Consider the following 23,946-nt stretch of genomic DNA (forward strand, 5'->3'; position numbering starts at 1 on the left):
CAGGCTGGGAAAGAGCTGTGTCACATGACAGCTGTATATTGATTCAGAAAAAGGTACTTCGATTTTTTGTTAATTAAAAATAATTACAGTGCCATCATGCACATACAGAAAGAGAAAGGATAATGTAAGTAAACAGTGTGTGTTTAGTATCACTTTAAATGCAGCTGTTAATTTTTCAGCGATCTTTTCTGGCAATGTATTCCCTTTAGTTATTGCAATTCCTTTATTAATTAATTATTAACCTTCATGGCTATACATTATAGTTCAGGATTTCCATAGCTTTATGTTGTCATTTGTTCCTGGGATTTTTTTTGCTGTAGGTTTTGGTATCTTGGTGACCTCTGTTCTCTGTCCAGCTGTACCTGTTTTGCACACTGATTATGGTACTCGGAGTGTCTGTTTTGTACATTGATCACAGCCTGTTGCACAGTGTGGCTTCATGCCTCTTGGGAACCCTGTTCTTTTCCAAAACAGCCTGGGGGGCGAAGAATGACGAATCTGTAGGGAGTTTGGGGATGTGTCAACAGCAGCCTGATGTGTGTGAGCGGTGTATGACTGGCACAGCATGTCCCTGCAGCAGAGCGGTGAGACGGATGTCCAGGTGAACTGGAGGAGTGTTGAATATGTCTGGATTTCAGCCCCCTCCTGATCCCCCTACACTCCCTGAGGAGAAACCCCCGAAAGAGCTGAGTCCGGTAAGTCACACTCTTCATGTAGGTTGTAAATGAAAGTTTGTCACAGTGACCGAAATACAAAAATACAGTCTCTATGATGTTATTCTGGCTACACACTACCTGACATTTGCTAGTTAGGCAACTAGATTTTGCTATTTAGAATTTGGTGGATCAACTAGAAATCCAGCGAATTGTTGGTGGATATAATATGCAACAAAGCTCCATCATAAATTACTTCTAAAACCAAGATTTGCTTTTAAAGTTATGGATTAGGTATAGAGGTTTTAATTAGACCATACACTAAAAGAAATCTAACTGACCCCTCTATCCACTCTAAACAGGATGGACGAATCCAGAATACTCGAACAGTAGTTGCATCAAATGCATCCTTTGGTTGAAAATTTTCCTTCAACAAAAGTTGATCGAGTAATCGACTCTTGACAAATGCAGCAGGGCCACCTAATGAGAGCAGTAGGTATCTATTGGGCAGTTAATCAGGAATTGGCTGAAATGCACTCATTGCCTGGCCAGATTTAGATCCTCTAGTCTATTAGGTTACATTTGCAGGGGTGATTTGGCTGGATGCGAATGACAGCGGCAGGAATCTGCTGCAGGAAATTGCCCGTGTGAATGAAACCTTAGGTTTTTATTGCTATTTGTTCCCTGCAGGAAAGATTCCCTGCTCTATTTATCTTGGTGGTGGTGATCATTACCACTTAGTCAAAAGGTGAAGAAATCCAACATTTTACAGTTGTCACCCAACAGGAAATGATGAGCAATCTCCCAATGGGGAGTTCTAGTGACAAATATCTAAAGCTCACCACACACATTACAATTTGAATGCACAATCTTCTTTAAGCCGCATGCACATCTGAGCATTTTGTAGCTCAAGGCTACAAAAGGCTCAACATTAAAAATACCATTATTTAAAGCAGAGTTCCACCCAAAAGTGGAAGCTCTGCTTATCTGGCTCCTCCCACCCCTCAGCTGCCACATTTGGCACATTTTGGGGGGAGTAGGTATCTGGTTTTGACAGGTACTTGCTCCTACTTCTGGCTCAGTTCACCATAGTGAACTGAGCTGGAAGTTTGCCCTCCCCCAGCCCTCTGGGAAACTCAACAGGTCCAGGCAGGCTTCACTGCTGGTTTCCCTTAGTCAAGATGGTGGCGCCAGCACCTGACAGTCAATTGGGGAATCGGTTCGGGGTGAAGACACCGCTGGATGCCTGGACAGGTAAGTGCCCTAATATTAAAAGTCAGCAGCTACAGTATTTGTAGCTGCTGACTTTTCTTTTTTGGTGGGGGGGAGCAAGGGGCAGGAACTCCATTTGAAGGACTAGTTTACACTCTGGTTGCTCTCTTGAGTGATCCACATTCAGTTGAGAAAGCATTTGACAGATGATTGTCAAATGCAGACAGATTGTATCGCCTCCCCACTGCCTGCTTTAACCCCTAAACCCTGCACTGCATGTGATTGTGGGTAGTATTGCCCTCTGAACATGACAGCGAGGATTTTTTCCACGCCAAGCATTGCAGCTGCACCATATGTACTCACCCTCTGCTACCTTTGCAGCCACCACCCGAACACAAGTGTGAGACCCCATTAACACTTGTTGGACTTGTCATGCAAGTTGTACCCCATGTTTTCCAATGATAATCATTAATTTATGTGTGACTGAAAGTTGCAGCAACTTCAAAGTAGTTCATGCACTACCTTGGTCCAACTTTCATGCAACTTGATGGCCATAGACTGCAATGTTAACCCTCAAAAGCTGCATGAAAGTTGTACCTGAATGTTTTACCTGCAACAGTGGGTCCCACTTTACAGAGGGACAAGTCACATCCAAGTCGTACACAACCAAAGTTGCGTCAAAGTTGTATCAAAGTCACACCAAAATTGCATTCCAATGTTGCCCATCTTTGGAGGCGTACAAGTGTGAATGGAACCTAAATGAGGCCTGCTCACACCTGAGCGTCCGGGTGTCCTATTGCTTGAAAAAATACAGAAACTTCCTTTTGGGCAGGTTTGGGTGTTTTTGGCCCCATAGACTTGAATAGAGGAGCCTGAAAATCACATGCAAAAGTCTATGAGGCCAAAAACACATGATCCTGTCCCAGAGAAGCTTCTGTATAGCACATTGCACCCTAAACACACAAAAAAGTGAAAAAAAACCTTGAAAATTCTAGAAAATGCTAATGTTAGGTGTGAATGGAGCCCTAGATCTATTAACAACTATTTAGCATGAGGATCTGATTGATTGGATAAAAATTGATTGAATAGATTGGGTAAGGTTACATATTGCATAGTTTATGTAACTCTAACGTTGATCGCACAAAGATTGTACAAGCTAGACTGTAAGGTGTATAGTGAGGGATTCACCCGCACTTTGCTGAAATTTCCACTTGTTTTCTCCACTGTGGAAAAGAAATTGAAGAAAAATCTCCTCAACAGTTCAAAGACAGCAAAAAACAAAAACAAAAAACAGGCAGAGGTTCTAAACATTCCACCTCAATCCAGAACTAAATAAAACATTTTTGGTTCTAGATACTGTATACTTTATAACTGTGCCAAATTTTTTAATTTATGGATTATACAAATTGTGGTTGCTGAGAATTATAATTTTTTTTTTTTCAGTAAAGCTGATATGTGCATTTTTAAGCAGACTGGCAAATTGTGAATGTCGTTTGCACCTGTCTCAGGGAAATCCGAGCAGCTTGTGTTTTCCATTTTAAATTGCACTGCAGCACTGAGATATGAACAAGCTTGATTGATTTGTAAGACATGTTTGCTATCGCTGTCAGCATTGTACCCTAGGGAATAGCTTATCTGTGAATACTGCCTTAAGGGAAGAATCTTTTTCAGCTACAAGTCCCGAAAGATGTTTTAAACCATTTATCCTGCAGCTAGTGTGCCAGTGGTCTTTTACCATTCCCAGAAGGTTGATATCACACCACACTAGAGTAAACACTGATGTGCTTCATGCTTGTTCTGTGGTTATACCTAGGGGTACAAATGATATCGTTTCAAGATCTTTCATATTAAACTTTACAGAAAAAGTCAATTGGTTCACATGTTTATTACTGAACTTTCTATAGACAGGGTTGCCTACATTTGGTTGCACTATGGTATATCTCCCTTCATTATCACCACCTAAGTAATCTTATCTGTGTAACATTACTTTGAGCTTCATGTGCAATCCTTTAGCCCAGTGGTCTCCAAACTGTGGACTATTCCTCCCACTGACACCAACAATGGGGCATGATTCCTGCCACTGACACCTGGGACACGATGGGGCACTTTTCCTCCCAGTGATACCAATGATGGTTATCCTGACACTATCATTCACTGGTAATCCCTGCATGAGTGATTACATGTGATCAACTGCAAAAAACTGCAGGAGTTGTTAGCCAACCATTGGTTTCAATAGGCCTTCCCACTCATAGCACACTATGACATTTTCTACTACCACTGGCCACAGTCCAACCCCCGAGACCTCTGCTTTAGCCGTAGGGCCCCATTCTCACTTGCAACTGGGGCTGATTATGATCAGGTGTAGGAGACCCAGCAGGGAATTAGCTACGAGTGGGAAGGCCCATTGAAACCAACTTGTGGATAACATCTCCTGCAGTTTTTTGCAGTTGATCATCTGTAATCATTCATGCAGGGATTACCAGTGAATGATAGTATCAGGATGACCATCCAGAGAAAATTGCTGTATGGGAAATTACATGCAATTGATCAAGAAGTGCTCCAGGAGCTGTCAAACGTACATTGCTTTCAACAGGGCTTTTTCATGTTAAAAAAAATCCTAAGACTAACTATTCTTAAAATGTTCTCTACCCCTTCATTTTACCTATCCTGTATAAAAAAAGATGTGTGTACTTACCTGTTTTAATACACTCTGGTTTGGTCACATGATCCTGCAGCTCTGGCTCAGGGTGCACTCGACAAAGGCGCAGGGAAATCTGGGCGCATAGGCTCCTATGGCCCAGCTGTTGTCAGTGCTCCCTCCTTTTCCCAGGGCCTGCAGGATCACATGACCAGACCAGAGAAGATTAGAAATAGGTAAGTATACAGATCTTTTTTTCTTTACAGGTTAGGCAGGATAGGTAAGGGAAGGGGAAGGGAAAATTTTTTAGACTAAGGCTTTTTTTTACATTGGCCATACGATGAACCATTTGCAGTTAGATTCTGATTAACTGACTGAATTAACCACTTGCCCTCCTGAGGATTTACCCCCCTTAATGACCAGGCCTCTTTTTGCTACTCGGCGCTGCACTAATTCAACTGATAATTGCGCGGTCATGCAATGCTGCACCTAAATGAAATTTATGTCCTTTTTTTCACACAAATAGAGCTTTCTTTCGGTGGCATTTGATCACCTGTGCACTTTTTATTTTTCACGCTATAAACAAAAAAAGACCAAAAATTTTGAAGAAAAACAATATTTTTTACTTTCAGCTATAAAAAATATATAGTAAACTCAAAGTTGGTTATAAATTTAAGCAAAATGTATTCTGCTCCATGTTTTTGGTAAAAAAATCCCAATAAGTGTATATTGATTGCTTTGTGTGAAAGTTATAGCGTCTACAAACTATGTTATAGATACTGCAATTTACGCCATTTTTTTGCTTTACAGCGCTGTGCTAGTTTAACGGACAATTGCGTGGTCATGCAATATGGTACATAAATGAAATTTACATCCTTTTTTTCCCACAAATTGAGCTTTCTTTCGGTGGTATTTGATCACCTTTGCGGTTTTTATTTTTTGCGCTAAAAAAAACAATATTATGGACTTTTTGTTAAAAAAAAACCCAATAAGTGTAAATTAATTGGTTTACATGAAAGTTATAGCATTTACAAATGGCGGGAAAGGTACTGGAATTTTTCGGTTTTTTTTATACTAATATGGCGGTGATCTGCGACTTATGGCGGCGATCAGTGACTTATGGCGGCAATCAGCGACTTATGGCAGGACTGCGGGACTGCGACGGACATTCTGACACTGGGGGGGAACTGACTTGGGGTCACTGACATCCCCAGTGACACCAATACAGTGATCAGTGCAAAAAAAAAAAACACTGACACTGTACTAAAGGCACTGGGGAGGAAGGGGTTAACTTTTTTATTAACTGAAAGGGTTAACTGTGTGAGGGGAGTGTTTTACTAGGGGGCAGGGGTGTGTACTGCACGGGAACACACTGATCCGGAGAGATGAACTCTTCTCTCCGGATCAGCATGTCAGGAGCTGACAGAAAGCATGTCTGCAGTGTAAACACTGCAGCCGTCCTCTCTGTCAGTGATTGCCGCTAATTGCCGGGACACGGTAGGTAATGACCGGCCGAGACCCGGTGACTGACACCAGTGGCCGCGATCGGCGGGACGGGTAGGGCGGGCACGCGCCTTGCGTGCTCCCCTCACCTGTTTTGCAAACACACGTTTTAAAGCGTGGTTTTGCCCAGCCGTGCCGACCTGCCACCGTATTTCTACAGTGGCTGGTCAGTAAGAGGTTAAGTTTGTGGTCCTATTGGCACTCTTCCACCTAACATCCTTAAATCCTTAAATTGAAATATCATGTTTTCTGGTGTGGAATGGACCTATACCAACTCTAATTCATATAAAGTAAAAATGCCTCATCGGTGCCTCAATTATATTAGAGCAGCATTTTCATTAAAGAAACAAAGTCCACTCACAAGGTAAAATGGTATCGCAGCTGTGTGACAATTCAACAGTAAGAGAAATAACATTGATTGCAGTGGATCTCCTCTAAATGCTGGCACTACAAAGTCAAGCAAAGGCCATCTTAATAAACAGCCACAAAAGACATGTGTACGGGGCCAAGAAAAAAAGAGATTCAGCTGAGGCAATTGGCTAAATATACTAAGTAGAAACTTACATAGTACAGCCCTAATTCTAAAAAAGTTGGGATGCTGTGTAAAATCAACATAAGAACAGAATGCAATGATTTGCAAATCTCAGAAACCCATATTTTATTCACAACAGAAAAAAGAAACATATGAATTGTTTAAACTGAGAAAATGTAAATTTTAAGAAAACAAAATAAGGTCATTTTAAAATTGATGGTAGCAACATGTCTCATGAAAGTTGGGACAAGGCAACAAAAAGCTGGCAAAGTAGGTGGTACTAACCAGGAAGAGCTAGAAAACCATTTTTCAACTAATTAGGTTGTCTGGCAACAGGTCAGTAACATGACTGGGTATAAAAAAAAAGCATCTTCGAAAGTCAGAGTGTTTCAGAAGTAAAGATGGACAGAGGTCCACCAATCTGTGAAAAGCTGCATCAAAACTTGTTGAATAATTTCAAAATAATGTTCCTCAACATAAAATTTCAAAGATTTAAATATATAATAAATATATAATCATCTACAGTACATAATATCATAATATCAAAGGTTAGGCTGTGCTCCCTACATGCATCTTAAGGCTTAATTTTAATTTTGACTAGCGTGTACTTACTACTTTGATCCTGTTCATTTTTCAATTTTGCAGGAACAGAGGTCTCAGTGATGCTGAGCTTCCAAACAGGCTTAGCAGATCATGTGCATTCTTGATTCTCAAGTCCTATTCTTGATTCTTGAGTCCTATTTACAATTTAGACAATGTTTTTCCTCATTTTGCTTCCCTCTGGACACCTCTGGACATATGTGGCTAAATCCAGCAAGAGAACTGTAGATTTTAGGATGTAGGGAAAGCTAAAATGATTCAAAAGGCTTTCTATAGCTCTGAAAACATAAAACCATCTCTTTTTGCTCTTGTTTTGAAGTTTAGATAAGAACAAAGTAGTTGTGCATACAAAGCCACCTGCATGCTTTTTAAATGGCACATTCTAGCTGTATTGTTTACCAAAATATTTACATGACACAAGAGATGAAGCTTGCACTACTGGGTCTAATCAATGGGTGTACCTAGATCAGTGCAATGTCTAAATACATCCCTGATTCCCAGTACCCATATATGGCTTGTGTTCCGATTCATATGCCACTTTGTGATGACATACCGCCATAGACCCAGTCTGCCTGGACAGTATGGCTGGACAGTATGGCCACTTGCAGACTTGGCATAATCCGTAGACAGCTTTACTCTTCAATAAGACAAAGAAGTTGAATCCAATGCAATTTTACGGCAGATAAGTGTCGGTGCAGAGGATATTTTCCAGTCTTTTTAAGAAGATAATGCAAATAATTAATACTGGTTGGGGGAACATAGAAGAAGCAAGGAGGGTCTTTCTAGGACTAATCGAACTAGCACTAAAAGGAGGAAAGGACAGAGGGAGATACCAAATTACATTAGTAAACAAGTTGTAGTGGCCCTTAGATTTCACCATTAGATTTCAGCATACATAAGTACAACAGTAAACTGATAGAGTTCAATACAGCAACAGAAAAAAAACAATACATATAGTTGGGACAGAACAGCTGTCTTTTTCAGGGCAAAATAACAGGTTTCAACATTGATTTGTAGGTGTGAAGAGATGAAACCCATTATAAGTTTCACTTTGCTATGGTGTGACGGGCGGGGCGTCAGACCCCAGTCCTTCTCACCAACTTGTGACCAAAGGACTAGCCAATCTAAAACCGTGCTGCCACTTGCGTAACAATGCCGCTCTCAGCTGCACCCTGCACAAAGATTTTCCAGCTCACTGGACCCCAATCTAGGTGCCAACAGCCTGAGAGCAATTGTTACTGAGTCAGGTTAATTACGCAATTAACCCTTCACACTGCCACCACCACCTTTTTACCGAGAAGGAGGAAACTCACAAATCTTAATGTTTAAATAAGCGTCTGTGTACACACTGTCACCGCAGACAGATGTATCCAGAGGTTTTAAAACACACAGTAGCACTCTTCAGAGACAGGGATTCTTAGTTTGCATTAAAGAGCTTTAGAAACAATTCAACACTTTTCAGAAAATAGGATTTATTACTAAAAAGGTCAAAATGGTGCAATAAAAATATTTACAGAAAAGATGTAACCAATATATATATATAAATTGAGCAATAACACAACAGAGAGATAACAAAAGAAGTTTAAGAAGGTAGAATACTTGCAGAAATCCTGGTTTAAGCAGCGTTCAAGTGTCCGAACAAAAGGGTGCCTTTTCTCCCAAAGTTGGTTCCTGATGTTAAAAGGGAGAATCTCTTAATCTCTCTCTCCAGGCATGACAGCATGTTTTCTAGGAACCCAGCAGGGTGTCTCCTTAAAGCAGAGAACCAATCGCCTCATTAGGGGAGGGGTGTTTAGGCGGGGACCCCGTATATGACCAAATCCCTCATGTGTTTATACCATGGTCAATAACCTTCTATAGGTCCATGTAGCATCCTAGCCACTGGCAGATTAATATGCAGAATGATATCCTGAACATCCAGACATAAAATATGACATATCTTACTGTTCCAGATAAAATTATATGACTTTCTACTCTCCTGTAGACGCCACCCAGGTCTGTAAGGTATCAGGTGACTCGTAATAAAATGACCTATCTTAATATGTGCTTTGATTCATTGTACCTTGTTCTTGCCAGGATTTATGAAATTGTATGAAAAAGTGGTTTCAAGTGGGATGTATGTTTTACTGCCCCTCTGGAATGCTTTCATGTCCAGTGACTGACTGGTTTATAGCTTTACGACCCGGCCAAGGCAAGGGTCTGTCAGACATCATGGAACCAACTAATTGGGTTTATAACCATGAAGCATATCCAGCTGTGCCCTGTGTACGCCTGAACTCAGCACACACACAGACCACATTCCATTCAAAGCAAAGGAGGGGGAGAGAATGATTTGGAGTGAGAATGACATTTGCAGAGTATGATCCAAATTATGGTTGTCATTGTCCATATCTGTGTGCACAATTATCACAAGTGAAACAAACAATTGACCAAACAAGCGCTCAGGACTGCACTATGGAAGGTAGGGGTTGCATGAGTCCCATAACTGAAAGTAGAAGACATTTTATATCATTCCGTATTTAAATACGCAAATTATCATAAGCTCATTTATAAAATCAACACCAATTTAGCTTCTTCTCAAATCTGTGAAGCTCTACACATTTGCAGTACATGCACATTAATTTTCTCTTGGAGTTACCAAGTTTGTCATACTGTCACCATGTTTGTGCTGAACAAGCATTAGCTAGTTGCACAATGTGTGTGCTGAGAGTTGAATCTCTGGTTAATCATTTTCCTAGATACTGCACAATGACACAATCCACAAGCATCTCTTAAATAAATTGGAACATAAACAATCTTAAAAGAGAAAAAAAAATCCCACTTAACAGGCATGACGTCTAAAAGACAAATGGTAATGTTGCTCATCTTGAGTGAATGTGATATAGTGCTTGAAGAAAGTAATTCTGATTTTATTGACTTCTTACCAATTACTAGAAAGTGCGACTCTCCTGAGGTTTATGTCTACAAATCATTGTGTTATTTTTATGTTATCGGCTTAAAGCACTCTATCTTGGATTCCCATTTTCAGTTACAGATATAACCTGTTTTAGGGTTCTGAACCTGTGGTATTACGTTTTGTATGAACACATTAGTCTTTTTTAACTTGTGATATAATTATAAATGAATGTAGGAAGGATGTATTGCCCTTTATTTAATATGGTTTTGTTGTTGTCCCTGACCATTCTGCACACAGAAAACCTAAGGAACGTCTAATTTTCCCCCTGAGAAAATAGGATATTTCAGTTTACCAATCCTTAGATTTTGTGGCTGCATTTGTTTCCCTTTTTTCAAGCTTTTGTCACTTTATTTTCACTTGTTGATCCTACTAGTAAAACATTTCCAGTTAACAACCCTCATCGGGACAACAGACACAGGATAGGACTACAGAACTCTGCCTTTTGTCTTCATAACATAGAGGGGCATGGTTCTGTAGTTCCCAAAGATAGATGAGAACTATGTAATTGAGCCAGCACAGGCCGAGAGTACAGGAAGTTATCTGCTTAAATAGGCACTCCAGCATACATATCAAAAATTAAATTTTAGATCCCGTAAGTTGCAAATAGATGGATTGAAATTTTCCAGTTCAAGAGGAGTTTTGATCCATGTATGGGCAATGTGGTTGTAAAGTTGCTTTACTAATTGACTTCTGTGCAAGCACTCTGCTGTACTGTGCACAGTGTATTCTGACAGCAGAGAAGCCTCCCCACTATTAGAAAACAATGACACAGCAAGAGGATTCCCCCACCTACCTGGAATGTGTGGATGGGAGAATTGGGTTAGTTTGTTTCATTCAACATGATGCCTGAACAAAAAAAAAAAAAAGAACAGACTAATCTATGGCCAACTTAAAACCTGTCCCTGTGTAAATATTAAAAAAAAATACTTACTAATCCAATGAGACCAGCAATTTCTTACTTGCAGACAAAGTCCTCTCTATACAGTTCTTCTCCAGCACCATCATCTTAAATTGCGATCTGGTGCATGCACAGTCATGCCATGGGGGTCTTTGCTACGTCTACGAGACCAGGGAGAGCCCCATGGCATGTCTGCAATGCGCTGAATCCCACAATGCATGTGCAGATGCATTTCTGCACAAAGGTTCCTTTATTTTTTTTGGCTGAGCTGGGTGGTACCAACAGAGCAATCTACATCCCAAATTTCTGATGGTTAGCTGCAGGAATTGGCTGAAATTTGAGCTGTGGGTGGCCAGTTTTAAAAGATTTTTGGCCAGATCAACATTTTTTGCACTTTATCAAAAAGATATAACAAAACATTTTCTGTGGTATATTTAACAGACCAAAATGGACTAAATAAGAAAAGATCTTTATGGGATGAGGTTTGGGTTTGCTGCTACCATGGGTTCAAGGTTCACTGTCTTGGCAAATTTTTGTGCAGATCTGCCCAGCAGAATTGTGTTTAAACCAACAATGCACTGCAAGGCTTTTGAATTTTGGCCAACATGCATAGAAGGGACAAAAGGGGTATTTTGGATGAGCCAGTCCCCTCTCTATAAGGCCCCATGGACACTGGGTATTTAGCCCTGGTACATGAGGCTCCAGCATTTAAATGCCGGTACTGGTGCATTATGCAGTCCCACTGCCAGCAGCCTGTGAAACTCTATGAGAGGTTGACAGGTGCTGCAGCTGAACAATGGACTAACATTTAGGGCAGTATGTACCTGGGGACAAAAGGCTCAAGACAACAGAAGTCTGGGTTCCTATCATTCATCCCTGAGTGCATACTGCCTAAACCAGGCATGTCCAAAGTCCGGCCCGCGGGCCATTTACGGCCCAGGGGTCGGTTTAATACGGCCCTCCAACAGCCCTCCCTGCTCTGTGTAATGTGGCCCTCCCTTCTATGGCAGACAGTCTTCTGCTTGAGAGCAGAGGGCAGTGCGCATGCCTGACTGCGGCGCCTTCTCCCTGGTCTGTGTAATTGCGGCTGTCGCACGGCCCTCCCTTCTGTGGCAGACAGTCTTCTGCTTGAGAGCAGTGCGCATGCGTGACTGCGCCGCGCTGGGAGCGACAGAGGGCGGTGACGTCAGGGCCGGGCTTCCAGCGTGAAGTGTAAGTTTTTTTTTTTTTTATTTATTTTCAATACATTGTGAAAACTCAGCTGTCAGTTGATCTTAATGTTATGAAATGAAAAGTATGTCGTTTGCAATTAACTTGGCATAAAATAATTTATTTGCATTTAATTGTAATGGTTCAGAGAATGTTTGGAAAAATGTTCGGCCCTCCACCATGTTCACTTCATCCAATCTGGCCCTCTTTGAAAATAGTTTGGACACCCCTGGCCTAAACGTTAGTACTGCTCAGTGCACTATCCAGGTCTTTCGAGTCACACTAGCTGTCAGCATTTCATAGAGTTTAACAGTGCGCCAGTAGTGGGACTGAAAGGTGCACCTGTGCCTTCCACCCATACCTAAACAATGGTGCCTCATGCAGCGGGGCTAAATTCCTAATGATGAATGGATCCTAATAGAGAGGGGCAAAAAGCAGCCATAGGGGCAGTGAACTGAAATCTCTTATAGGAAATTCCAAGGCATGCTCATAGAGAGAACTGACATACTGAATAGAAGAGATTAAGGCCAGTAAAGAAACTGTACTAATTGCTATCCTGATGGCTCTTTAATCATTCTGCTAATGTGCTGCTTTTTTCTTTGTTTTTCTTTGTCTTTCATTTTTTTTGTGGTTGATTTGAAGTCAGCAGTTTTTTTTAGCTGCTGCACAAGAAAATCTCACAGCATTTATGGCATGGGTTTAGTTCCACTTTAACCGCTTGCCCAGGTGTACTGCTACATGGTGCCACGGATGCGCAAAATCACATATATATGCGTGATTTGCATTTCTGGGTAGGGGCGTGCATGTGTGCGCCGCCCCTACCTGCACCGCTATTAGCTGCTGGGGATGTCAATCACCGGGTCCCGGCCAGCAATTCCTGGGCGGGACTCCGTGATCGTCGCCAAAGCTGACAGGGGAGAGTCCTGTGTGTAAACAACACAGGTCTCTCTCCTGTCAGCATGGACATACTGCTTTGTATCTCTCTGCACACCAGGGAGATACAAAGCAGCATGTCTCCCAAGTAAAACAGCACACATGGTAAAACATGCACAGCACACTGTTAACCGTTTGGTCGCCCCAGATGTTAACCCTTTCCTGCCCAGTGTCATTAGTACAGTGTCAGTGCTTTTTATTAGCACTGGTCACTGTATTAGTGTCACTGGGGATGTCAGTGTCAGTTAGTCAGTTCCCAGTGTCAGAATGCCCGCCACATTCCCACAGTCCTGATTGCCGCCATTACTAGTATCAAAAAAATAGAAATAAAAATTCCAGTATATATACTGCCATTTGTAGACGCTATAACTTTCATGTAAACCAAATAGTATACAGTATTTTAGCAAAGACGTGTAGCAGAATACACTTTGGTCTAAAGTTATGAAGAAATTGTATTTTTTAAAAATTTTTATTGGATATGTTTTATAACAAAGTCAAAAATATTGTTTGTTTTTTTAAATTGTCGGATTTTTTTGTTTAAAGCACAAAAAATTAAAAACACAGAGTTGATCAAATACCACTGGAAGAAAGCTCTATTTGTGGGAAAAAAAGTGACATAAATTTCATTTATGTACACTGTTGCATGACCACGCAATTGTCAGTTAAAGTAACACAGCATCATTTGTCAATGAAAAAAACCTGCAAGAACAGTGTGCACTTAAACCACATCACATTATACTACTGCCATTCAACACACCCCTATCCTCATACATATAATGAAAGTTATATGTACTGTACACCAGTTAGACCTATTTTCCCTGATTAAAACTGACCTGCTGCTGGCCACTTTTACACTGATGTATCCACTGCAATATATTCTTTCTTGTAGTAAAACCCCAGCCTGTGCCATTTGACTGTAGTAAATATAGGCCTGGCCTTGCTCAATAAAATTGTCCTGCTGCTAGCCAATTTTACACTAATGTATCATCTGAGGTCTTTTAGTTCCTATAGTAAAACATCTGCCTGTACACTTTGGTTCTAGTACATTTGGCTTATTATCCCTGATTAAAATTGCACTGCTGCTGGCTACATTTACACTTATGTATAATGTGCAGTATCCTAATTCTAGTAAAAAAGACCCAGCCTGTTCATTTTGTCTATAGTAAATTTAGTTCTAACCTTGCTATTTAAAATTGTCCTGTAGTTGGCCAGTTTTACATTGCTGTGTCATCTGCAGTCTATGGCAGAGTCCAGCTTCCAATGCTCTTCTTTTACATTAGTTTGCCTATGAGCCTTAAAAATGCCCATAATTTATCAGCAAGACTCATACTTCAATGGAATTTGCCTCTGGTTTGGGTTTGCCAAACTTCAAACAAGATTTGCCAAACCCTTGAGGAATCAAACCTGGAAAGATTCAATCATTGCTAATTGTTAAGGTTTAGATGCAAAAAAATGGCTCTGGGAAAACGCATAAGCTCACCGACACTGCTATTACCAGTCAGGTCACTCGATGCCACACTTGTGCATCATTGGATTTGTTGTCATGCTTGTTACTTACATTTTCTGTGATTATCCATTTAGCTTTTTGGGTTTTTTTTGTATTAATAAATCTTGGGTAATGCACTAGGTGTTTGTGCCCACCTGTGTGTGTTTTTTTTATAGTATTATTTTTTTTTGGATTTCCTCCCAGGAGGGCTGCATCATTGAAGCATTTCAGTAGATGAAATATAGACTATACACAGTTACTTGATCTTTGAGCGTTGAAGTAGTTGTTTGTTTCTAGAGTTTAAATGCTTTTTAACTTGAAATTCCCCAGTCCTTTCCCTGTGTGTACCATAAGGGGCATCAATATGTTATTCTGCCTAAGGCATATAACACATAACTTAATTTTCCTTAAAAGCCTTGCCAAACATGGCCAATGTATAAACAGATTAAGCATGGTCTGACTACATGTAGGAATCTAGAAATGTAAGAACAGTAGAGAATGTAGCAGACAGACAGACGGTATTTTATTACAATACATATAAAACTGACGGTCAGTGGTAATACAAGTGGTGCTAGGATTTGTATAGTAAGGATAAGTTTCAAACCTTTTAATCTCTGCTCAAAGAAACTCACTTACAAGAACAAAATTCAAGATAAGCCCAAAGATATATTTTTATACTTAGTGAAGATAATGTCAGAGAGGGAAAACCGCACAATGCTCTCACCGCTGCCGATCCTCGCTCTCAGACAAATCGTACAAAGTACATATGCAACTATATATATATATATATATATGTACTATGTACAGACAAATCTCAGACAAATCGTGTCACTTCCGGTTCCAAAGATCGTCACTTCCGGTTTTCGCTTAGCCAAACTGACGCGTTTCATCACTTACGGACTTATTCATAGGGAGTGGCTAAGCGATACGGCTCCACACTTTTATAGCGTGCTTGGTAAATATGCAGTGTTGCTAATTGGTTTATTTTACTACAGCAGAAATTCAGCTCGTAACCTGGCGGAAGTTCACCGCTACAACTGACATATTTTAAGACTTTTATTAGACATTGTTCTTTAGGTATGTCTAGGACATCCCTCTCTACCCAACTTAACTTTTTGTTAAAACTTAATATAATATTGCAAAACAATAGTAAAATACTGTCACTATAGAATGATATTATTCATACATCTTAATTCCTTGAATGACTAATCATTTTGCATTTTCAATTGCCAAATCCCTGAGCAGCTGTGTATCACTGTACCAGGTCAATTCCCACTCTCCCAGCCCATGACAAAAGTAATAGTTTAACAGCATGCACAGTAGCGGCAGCAGCTTGTTATTACCTAAGGGAATAATAGATTCAAGAACAGATATTTAAAGGGAAAGTACAAATAAGGGAGAACACGCAAGAGTGGCTCTGTTCAAGAAAGGAAATAATAACAATTAATTTCTCATAAGGCTCCATGCGCACTGGTGTTTTTTTGTTTTGTTTTTGTTTTGTTTTTTAAGCTCAAAAAACGTTGGATAAAAAAACGATGGTAATAGTGGTTTTTAGTAGTGTTTTAGTAGCATTTAGGAATGTTAGCGTTTTATTAGCGTTTTTACAGTACATGTAGGGGAAAAAAAAGCTAGAAAAAAGCTGTTAGGCTCCATGCTTACTGACCTAAAAATCGCTGCTTCTACAGGAGTTTTGTGTTTTGCTTGTAGAAGAAGCCCAATGTTACCCTATGGGGTTTATTTACTAAAGCTGGAGAGTCCAAAATCAGACTCCCTTCTGCATAGAAACCAATCAGCTTCTAACCTCAGCTTGTTCAATGAAGCTTAGGCAATGAAACCTGGAAGCTGATTGGTTTCTATGCAGAAGGGAGTCTGATTTTGGACTCTCCAGCTTTAGTAAATAAACCCCTATGTGTCCATGCACATTAGGATGATTAGAGGTAAATTTTAAGCTCAGTGTTTAGAGGCAGGAAAAAAACCCTTCTGGTTTGTATTTTTGATTGGATTTCTCTGGCAGAAAAAATGCTAAACCATCCTAATGTCTTCTAAATTGTGTACAAAAATAATCTATATCAGAGTTTTTTTCTGCCAAGGGAACTGGCATTTTTTTTAAGTCCAGTGTGCATGGAACCTTAGGAGTGTTTTATTAGAGTTTAGGAGCATTTAGCATTTTTTTCTGCTGGCAAATTGTTCCTAAAACGCAAAAAAAAAGCTTTTTTTCTGCTCCTAGAAGCTGAAGCTTGAGAAAAGCTTCTAGCCTACAATGCTGTGCATAGACATATAGGAAAACGCTATTTGCTTCTAGGGGCAGAAAAGAAAAAAAAAACGCTCATAACTAGCTGCTAGGAGCTTAAAGCGATAGTAAACCGCCAAAAAATAAAAATAAAAATTCTCCTGCAAAATAATAGCATAATATGCTTGTATGCATCACATACTAGCCTATTGTGAAAGACTTACCTTAGAACGAAGTCCTCCAGCGGCGTGCTGTCACCACTGACAGGGCTTCCATCTTTACCCTTCCTTCATTCCACTCTTCCTTCCGGGTTTGTAGGCTCTGGCCACTTGATTGGTCTTTGTCTCGGCCATGGCACAGGGCTCTGAAGGAATGACATGGGTATGCCATTCCTTCAGAGCGCATGTGCCAGTGCCGTCGCCGGCTGCAGAGACACTGAATATCTCCTAAACAGTGCATTAAACTGTGCCTACAGGTAAGCATTATTAGAAGCTCACCTGTAGGTACAAGTGTCCAGCGGAGTTTACTTCCACTTTAAAAATTGGCTAGTGTGCATGGAGCCTAAAGGTGTGTTTTCTTTTTTTTATCCGTTTAAAGCTGACCAACAAGAAGATATAAAAGACACAAATAAATGCAGCCCTGTATTTAATACATTATTAAATGTGTTTATTAATGCAAGCATTGTGTGTACCTGAATTTGACTTGGTGTCAGCCTCTTACAGTCCTTATACAACAGCATTTAGGCTGGGGGAGGGAAAAGCAGCACAAGCAGCCAGCCAGTGGTGCTGCAGTCCAAGGAGCATGCTGATAGGAGTAGAGATCAGAGCGACAGAGAGATGAGTTCATAAATCTGCTACTTTTTTTTTTTTGCAATCCAGTTACATGGTTAATAGACTTGTAACTGTTACTGAGCTGGAACAGAACAAAAAAATAGCTTTACTCCCTTTCCAGGCAAGACTGTGCTGTCTGCTGTATAAATATAAGAGCGGGATGATTAAAATACAATTCCTTTGAAGGTAAAACAGATATACTTTAAGATCAACATTATTTCTTGGCTTCAATACAGCATCAGCAGCACTCAAAAATGATGCATTACAGTTTTGTTTGCAACATCTAATTTTTTTGGATTGATTGTGGAAGTAGCCACCACAACAGATCTTAACCACCTCCCGTCCGGCCGTTGTATATAAACAGTCGGACGGTGGCAGTGTAGGGCCGGGTGGCCATTTATAAATGGCTTTCCTGGCCCCCTGCTTGTGTGCACTCCCTGGGAGCGCGCAGCACCGCGATCTGGTGCCCGCTGTGTCCTCCGGACACAGTGAGACATCGATCGTCGGACGGGACTTCCGTGCGAGGTCCTGATCATGTGATCGCTGATTAGCCAATCAGTGATCACATGCAGATTAGTAAGCAAGATGTCACTTCTGACATCATTGCTTACTACATGTGAAATCTGTGAATGATCACAGAGGTCACATAGTACAAGGCTATTCACAACAGCCTTGTACCATGTGACAAACTGTGACCAATCACAGCTCACTCAGTAGTTCTCAATGGCTGCAATAATGCAGCTAGAGAGAAGGAGAAATTATTGCTTTTACATCCTTTATGGGTTTAAAAGCAATCAGTGTGAAAAAAAATCTTCATCACCCCCCACAAGTAGTACAGTGTCACCATGGTGACACTGTACTGCTAGGGTGACAGTATGTAAAATAAATAAATAAATAAGTAATAATATTAAAAAAAAATTTTAAAAAAATGTTTAAAAATTATAATTTTTGTTTATAAACTAATTTGGGTTATTTTTTTTTTTTTACTAAAATTATAACGGAAAAAATTTTGGCCAAGATTTATGATGAAATAATATTTATTTGCAAAATTTTATAAGAAAAACACTTTTTTTCAAAATTTTTGGACTTTTTAATTTACATAGCAAAACAAATAAAAATCCCAGTGGTGAATAAATATCACCAAAATAGAGCTTTATCTGTCTAAAAAAAAGCTAAAAAATTCATATGGCTACAGTGTTGCATGACCGTGCAATTGTCATTCAAAGTGTGATAGCACTGAAAGCTGAAAATTGTCCTGGACTGGAAGGGGGTAAAAGTGTCTGGACAGGAAGTGGTTAAAGCTATAGAAAAATGTACGCTTAAAAATTAAAGCTACAGCCCTCAACTTTAACTGGCGAGTAGCAAAACAGTTTTATGGTATAGTTTTTAAGCTTCTTTTTTTCACAGGACCACACTGCAATGTTTTAAAAGTTTAATAAAATGTCAAAACCGAGTGCAAAAAACACTTCAAAACCCCAACTTCAGATTCAAGAGATGAAGCAGTTTTATCATAAAACATAAATTAGCGTATATTATTTAGAAGACAAAAGGCACACATATAGTACAATGGCTGGAGAGTATGTCAGCAGCTTAATTGTCTGTAATGTAAAAGAGAGTGAAGAGGCAGGTTTTAGGCTTGATTCACACTAGTGCGGGTGGAAGCTGCTGCGGGACCTGCACTTCGTCCAGCAGCTGCAACTACCCACACACAAATCACGGTTCACAATGCGGGCTGCAATTTCTGGAAAGATGCAGGGACCCTTCCCCTTTCATGAGGCATATTATTATAGGGTGAGGCAAAGGCAGTTTTTATCATGAAATAAAATTACAGCATATTATTTTGGGAACAATAGCCAAAAATATTGAACATTTGCTGGAGAGCATTTAAGCACTTTGATTAGGCCACAATGTAAGTAGTAAAGATGAAGCAGTTTTTATTACAAAAAATTCAGTGTTTTATTTCTGAGATAATAGTTTATTCCTTGGAGGTTATGTAAGCAGTTTGATTTTCACCAAAATATAAGAGAGAGAGAGACAAGGCAGTTTTATATTGAAATACATATTAGAGGGTATTAATTTACCCCTGGTTCACATATCTGCATTCCTGCAGTCCGCTTTTTGCACGGGCACAAGAGCCCATTCATTTGAATGACTCCCTTTCCCCCGGGACACACAGGGAAGAAGTCCCTGCACTTATTCTTAAAACGCAGCCTCGGTTCCCAGTACGGTTACGATTTCCAGTGCAGGCGGCGTGCCATTATAATTAATGGTACCCACCTTGGGTCCGCATTCTTCTGTGTGGGTGGTGCGGCTGCATGGATTTTTGTGCGGGTCCGCAGCGGCACCACCCGCACGTATGTGAACCTAGCCTTAGAGAGATAACAGCCACATTATTTTTGCAATAGGCAACAAACTAGGAGACACACAAATCAAGATTTAACGTGCAACAAATATTTAAAATTTTGCAGCTGAGGCCCAGTTGTGGCAAATTTGACATTGCCAGAGCACCAGAATAGGCAGGAGAGGCTGCATTGTAATGGTGGCAGGCCTGTAGAGGTGGCAATGTCAGGAGCTGGTAATAGTGGCAGTCCATCAGATGTGGCATGAACTGGTAATGGTGGCAGTCCAAGAGAGAAGGCAGGAGCTGTAACAGTGGCAGCAGCAGGAGAGGTGATATGAGTTGGTAATAGTGACAGCAGCAGGCTAGGAGAGGTGACAGGGGCTGGTAATAGAGCCAGGCCTTCAACAGTGGCAGAAGTAGGTAGTGATGTAGTGTAGCTTGCTTTTTCAGCCTGATTACAAGGAAAACTTTAGTCAGTAGCATCCGCTGCAGAAGTTTTGAAATCATTTGTAATTCAGGACTCCTTCCTTTTTTGTGAAAGTGGTCTGGTTCACAGTGTCAAGGGACAGCCAGATCTGTCTCTCCATTACAAAATTACCTGCTATGCTGGAGGTTCTCTCAGACAGCACACTGATTGTAAGGAAAGCATGAAGCTGCAGAGCACGCTGTGCAAGCTCCGGTCAGTGGTCCAGCCTGGACACCCAGTAGTTCATAGTGTCATCACTTTTAGCACTGTCTGCATCAGCCACGGCAGGGGCAGAGATAAAGAACTCTGTCAGCTTTTTAATCTGCTATTTACTCTAATTTCTTCCCAACAGGGGCACAGACAAAATATTAAGTAAGGAAGGGTTAAAACTTCTTTTTACAAAAAAGTCTGAAATAAGGCTTTAAAGCAGAACTATACTCACCTTGGATCCAGCAATGAGACCTCCCGGAGCATCCCAAAGGCCACTGAGATATTTGGGTGGCTGACTTCTGGGTCTTGATCACTGGAGACTTTAATTGGGGGAGTGCAGTCAGTTTTGGCATTGACAAATTTCTGCCGGTCCACCCATTTTTCTGTTTTTGGTAAAGCTCCACTTTAAGAAGTGGTGCAGTGCACATGGTTTAAGTGGGACTTTAAAAAATTTTACAAGCCTGCATCTTGTGTGGCCAAATTCAGGACATGTCACAATATACTGTACATACATTGTTAAAAATTACATTTTATTATTACAAAGCTCCAGTTCCGTGACTTTACTTGGCTGAGATGATGTCATTAGCCTGCTGCAGTCTCCCCCGCAGGGCCTCCCGCTGATCAATGATGCTGGGGTATTTCTTTCTCCATTGACCACCAATACCAGACTGCTTCTACATGCTAAGGAAAGCTAGTCCTAATGCAAGACAGCTAAGCAATACTTTTTACAACCAATACTTACCAAAGGTCACTCACCTTCTGTTCCCTTTTTGTTTCCACTTTCATTCATTGCTCACTAGCACTATGTCATTTTTTAGTGTATGTTGTGGTGGCTGAGCTGTTATACAGTTTTTTCTCTTTCAGGATGTAGAGTCTCTAGTGCAGCCTGTGAACCGTATGTGGCCATCCAGAGACTGGTTGAGATGTGCACCTCTGTGGATAATCGTCATTATTATTGTAGCTGCAGGAATGACCTGGTTCCTCCTAGGTAGGTAAAATACAGAGTTTACTATTGTAGCGCATTACAGAGGCAAAGTTCTTTAGTGTCTATTTAGAGCATGCAGATATTTAGCTTAACTATATTGTAAAATATTGTTTCAATAAAAAGAAAACAGTGCAAAAAATATTTTATATAAAATATATTACAAAGCAGACATAGGCAACAGTAAAATAAAAGGGATTACAAGTAAAAAATACTTGGGTGTCTCCCAGTAAGACACTCAGTACCAAATTAAGTGACTCTCAGCATCAAATGAGAGCTAAGAATTGCCAGCTGTACCAGCATATCTAATTACACGTAATCAAACTGACTAAGAAGTGTGAAGTAGGTGGGCTGCAGAATGTTATTATGCTCTAGCTCCAAATTTGCTACAGCATATTAGCTCCAGCATCATATGATTACTCCAGCATATTATGATTTCATCTGAAAATGTTTCACAATTTAACAACCAATATATTTTAATAGCATGAAATTAGAATTTGTTAGAGACCAAACATGACATTGATCTTGTGTATTTCTCTTAGAAGATCTATTGTGTTGCATTAGCCTTCTCAACCTTGTAGTGTACTTGACTGGTATCTTGCTATACATTTGTCTAATCATTCTTTATGTAACTCCATCACAGCACAAATTATGTATAAAGTTTGGTCCTGGCTGTTCAGTTTTAGGTAAAAATTAAAAAAAAAAAAAACAGCCTCACAGGCATGTATTGATCCTAGATTGGTTACAACAGGCCTAAGTCTCTTGCATAGCCTGCTAGTGGAAGTTAATTACCTGCTGCATTCCTGCTTAGTTGGCCTGTGCTCTATCATATGTGCTTTCAGCTGGACTGTAATTCATCAAATGTATCACCTACTTTGGCTGCCAACAACAGATATGAGATTTATGTCTGATTGTTTTTTGTTGCAGACTTGTGAAACTTTAGCGAAATTGGGGTGGCACTGTGTTCAGTGTGCCTTTCCCATTCCTACAACATAGTTTGTGGCTACTCAGATCTCACTATCATCCCAGCCAAGTCTAGCATCTCTGACTGTTGTTAAAAAAGTAAAACCAGAAACAGAATACAACTCGTATCTATTGAATTGGGCATGCTCCACCTCATTTTTAAAGCTCCCTCACACACACACACATACTCTGATATATTGCTGTGGGTGTACGACAGATATAGCAAAAGCTCTTCCAACCAACAAAAGCTACAAACATCTGTCAGTGTTTCAGTATCATAATACTGTGGCCTATAGACTCACAACTGCTTTTACTAAGGCATCTGACTCTGAAGCTCATTTGAAAGTATCCAAGGGTATGTTTTCATCTTGCCATTTTGGTCTATTGCGTTAGCACATGTTATAAAAACAGTATTAACCCTTTATTTCAAAATCCATATCACTGACCTCAAATAGGCCATGTATTACTAGCAACTCAGGGAACATACAAGGAATCCCTTGCTGCTAAGACCTGGGTCACAGAAAATCAAAATTTCAGACCATAAACAGAATAGACATAAAGCAAAATGTTAGATAAGTTATAAATAAATATAATGTGACAGAATGTTACATAATTACTGATAAATACAAATGAATAAATTCTGTATTTTTGCTACTATATCTATGTGCAGCCTGTATGGTAGCAGAAGAGAGGTGCATAGCTTAGATCAGTTAAAATGTCCATTATTATTTTTGTAGCATCAGGAATGACCTGGTTCCTCCTAGGTAGGTAAAATACATAACTTACTATGGTATCTCATTACAGAGGCAAAGATTTAAGTTTCAATTTAGAGCATTTAGAGATGTAGCTTAACTATTTTTAACTATGTGCAGCCTGTATGGTAGCAGAAGAGTGGTGCATGCCTCAAATCAGTTAACATGTGAAGGTTCAAATGTCATGTTGGTGGAAGAAACTTTAGACATATTACGGCTCCAGTGATTCCTCACAAAGCGTCAGGTGCCATTATATGCAGGAAGACAATTTTTAAAGCTATAAATATACTCTCCAGTTTTTTAAAGACAACATTTTGGCACGAGAATATTATTTTAATCTCTTATTTTAGGCTTTCTCAGAATAGCTGCTGGGCTAAAGCACACAACATTAAACTGGACATGTGTACACCGGGAAATTTTGTTTCATTTTGTTTTTGGATCAATTCGGTAATTGAAGCATTCATTTTAGGATCCATTTGTTAATTGACTAATTCGTTTTTGGAATTTATTTCATATCATGGGCTTTCATTTCATTCAGAATAGCACATTTAA

At 40.0% G+C, this 23,946-nt stretch overlaps 1 protein-coding gene across 2 annotated transcripts in view; it reads left to right on the forward strand.

Moving 5' to 3' along the window:
* The first annotated feature begins 422 nt into the window (after positions 1–422).
* Positions 423–23,946, forward strand: part of TMPRSS6 (transmembrane serine protease 6) — a 182,325-nt gene continuing 158,801 nt past the window's right edge. For both annotated transcript variants that reach the window (XM_089681942.1, XM_089681943.1), the window contains exons 1-2: positions 423–695; positions 21,562–21,685. In XM_089681942.1, the coding sequence (XP_089538068.1) occupies positions 624–695; positions 21,562–21,685 (196 nt within the window). In that variant the 5' untranslated portion in view covers positions 423–623. The remainder of the gene's footprint in view (positions 696–21,561; positions 21,686–23,946) is intronic.

This window comes from Staurois parvus, unplaced genomic scaffold, assembly GCF_062004578.1.
Source record: "Staurois parvus isolate SC_StPar_1 unplaced genomic scaffold, SC_StPar_1.0 ptg000282l, whole genome shotgun sequence".
In the NCBI taxonomy this organism is placed as follows: Eukaryota; Metazoa; Chordata; class Amphibia; order Anura; family Ranidae; genus Staurois; species Staurois parvus.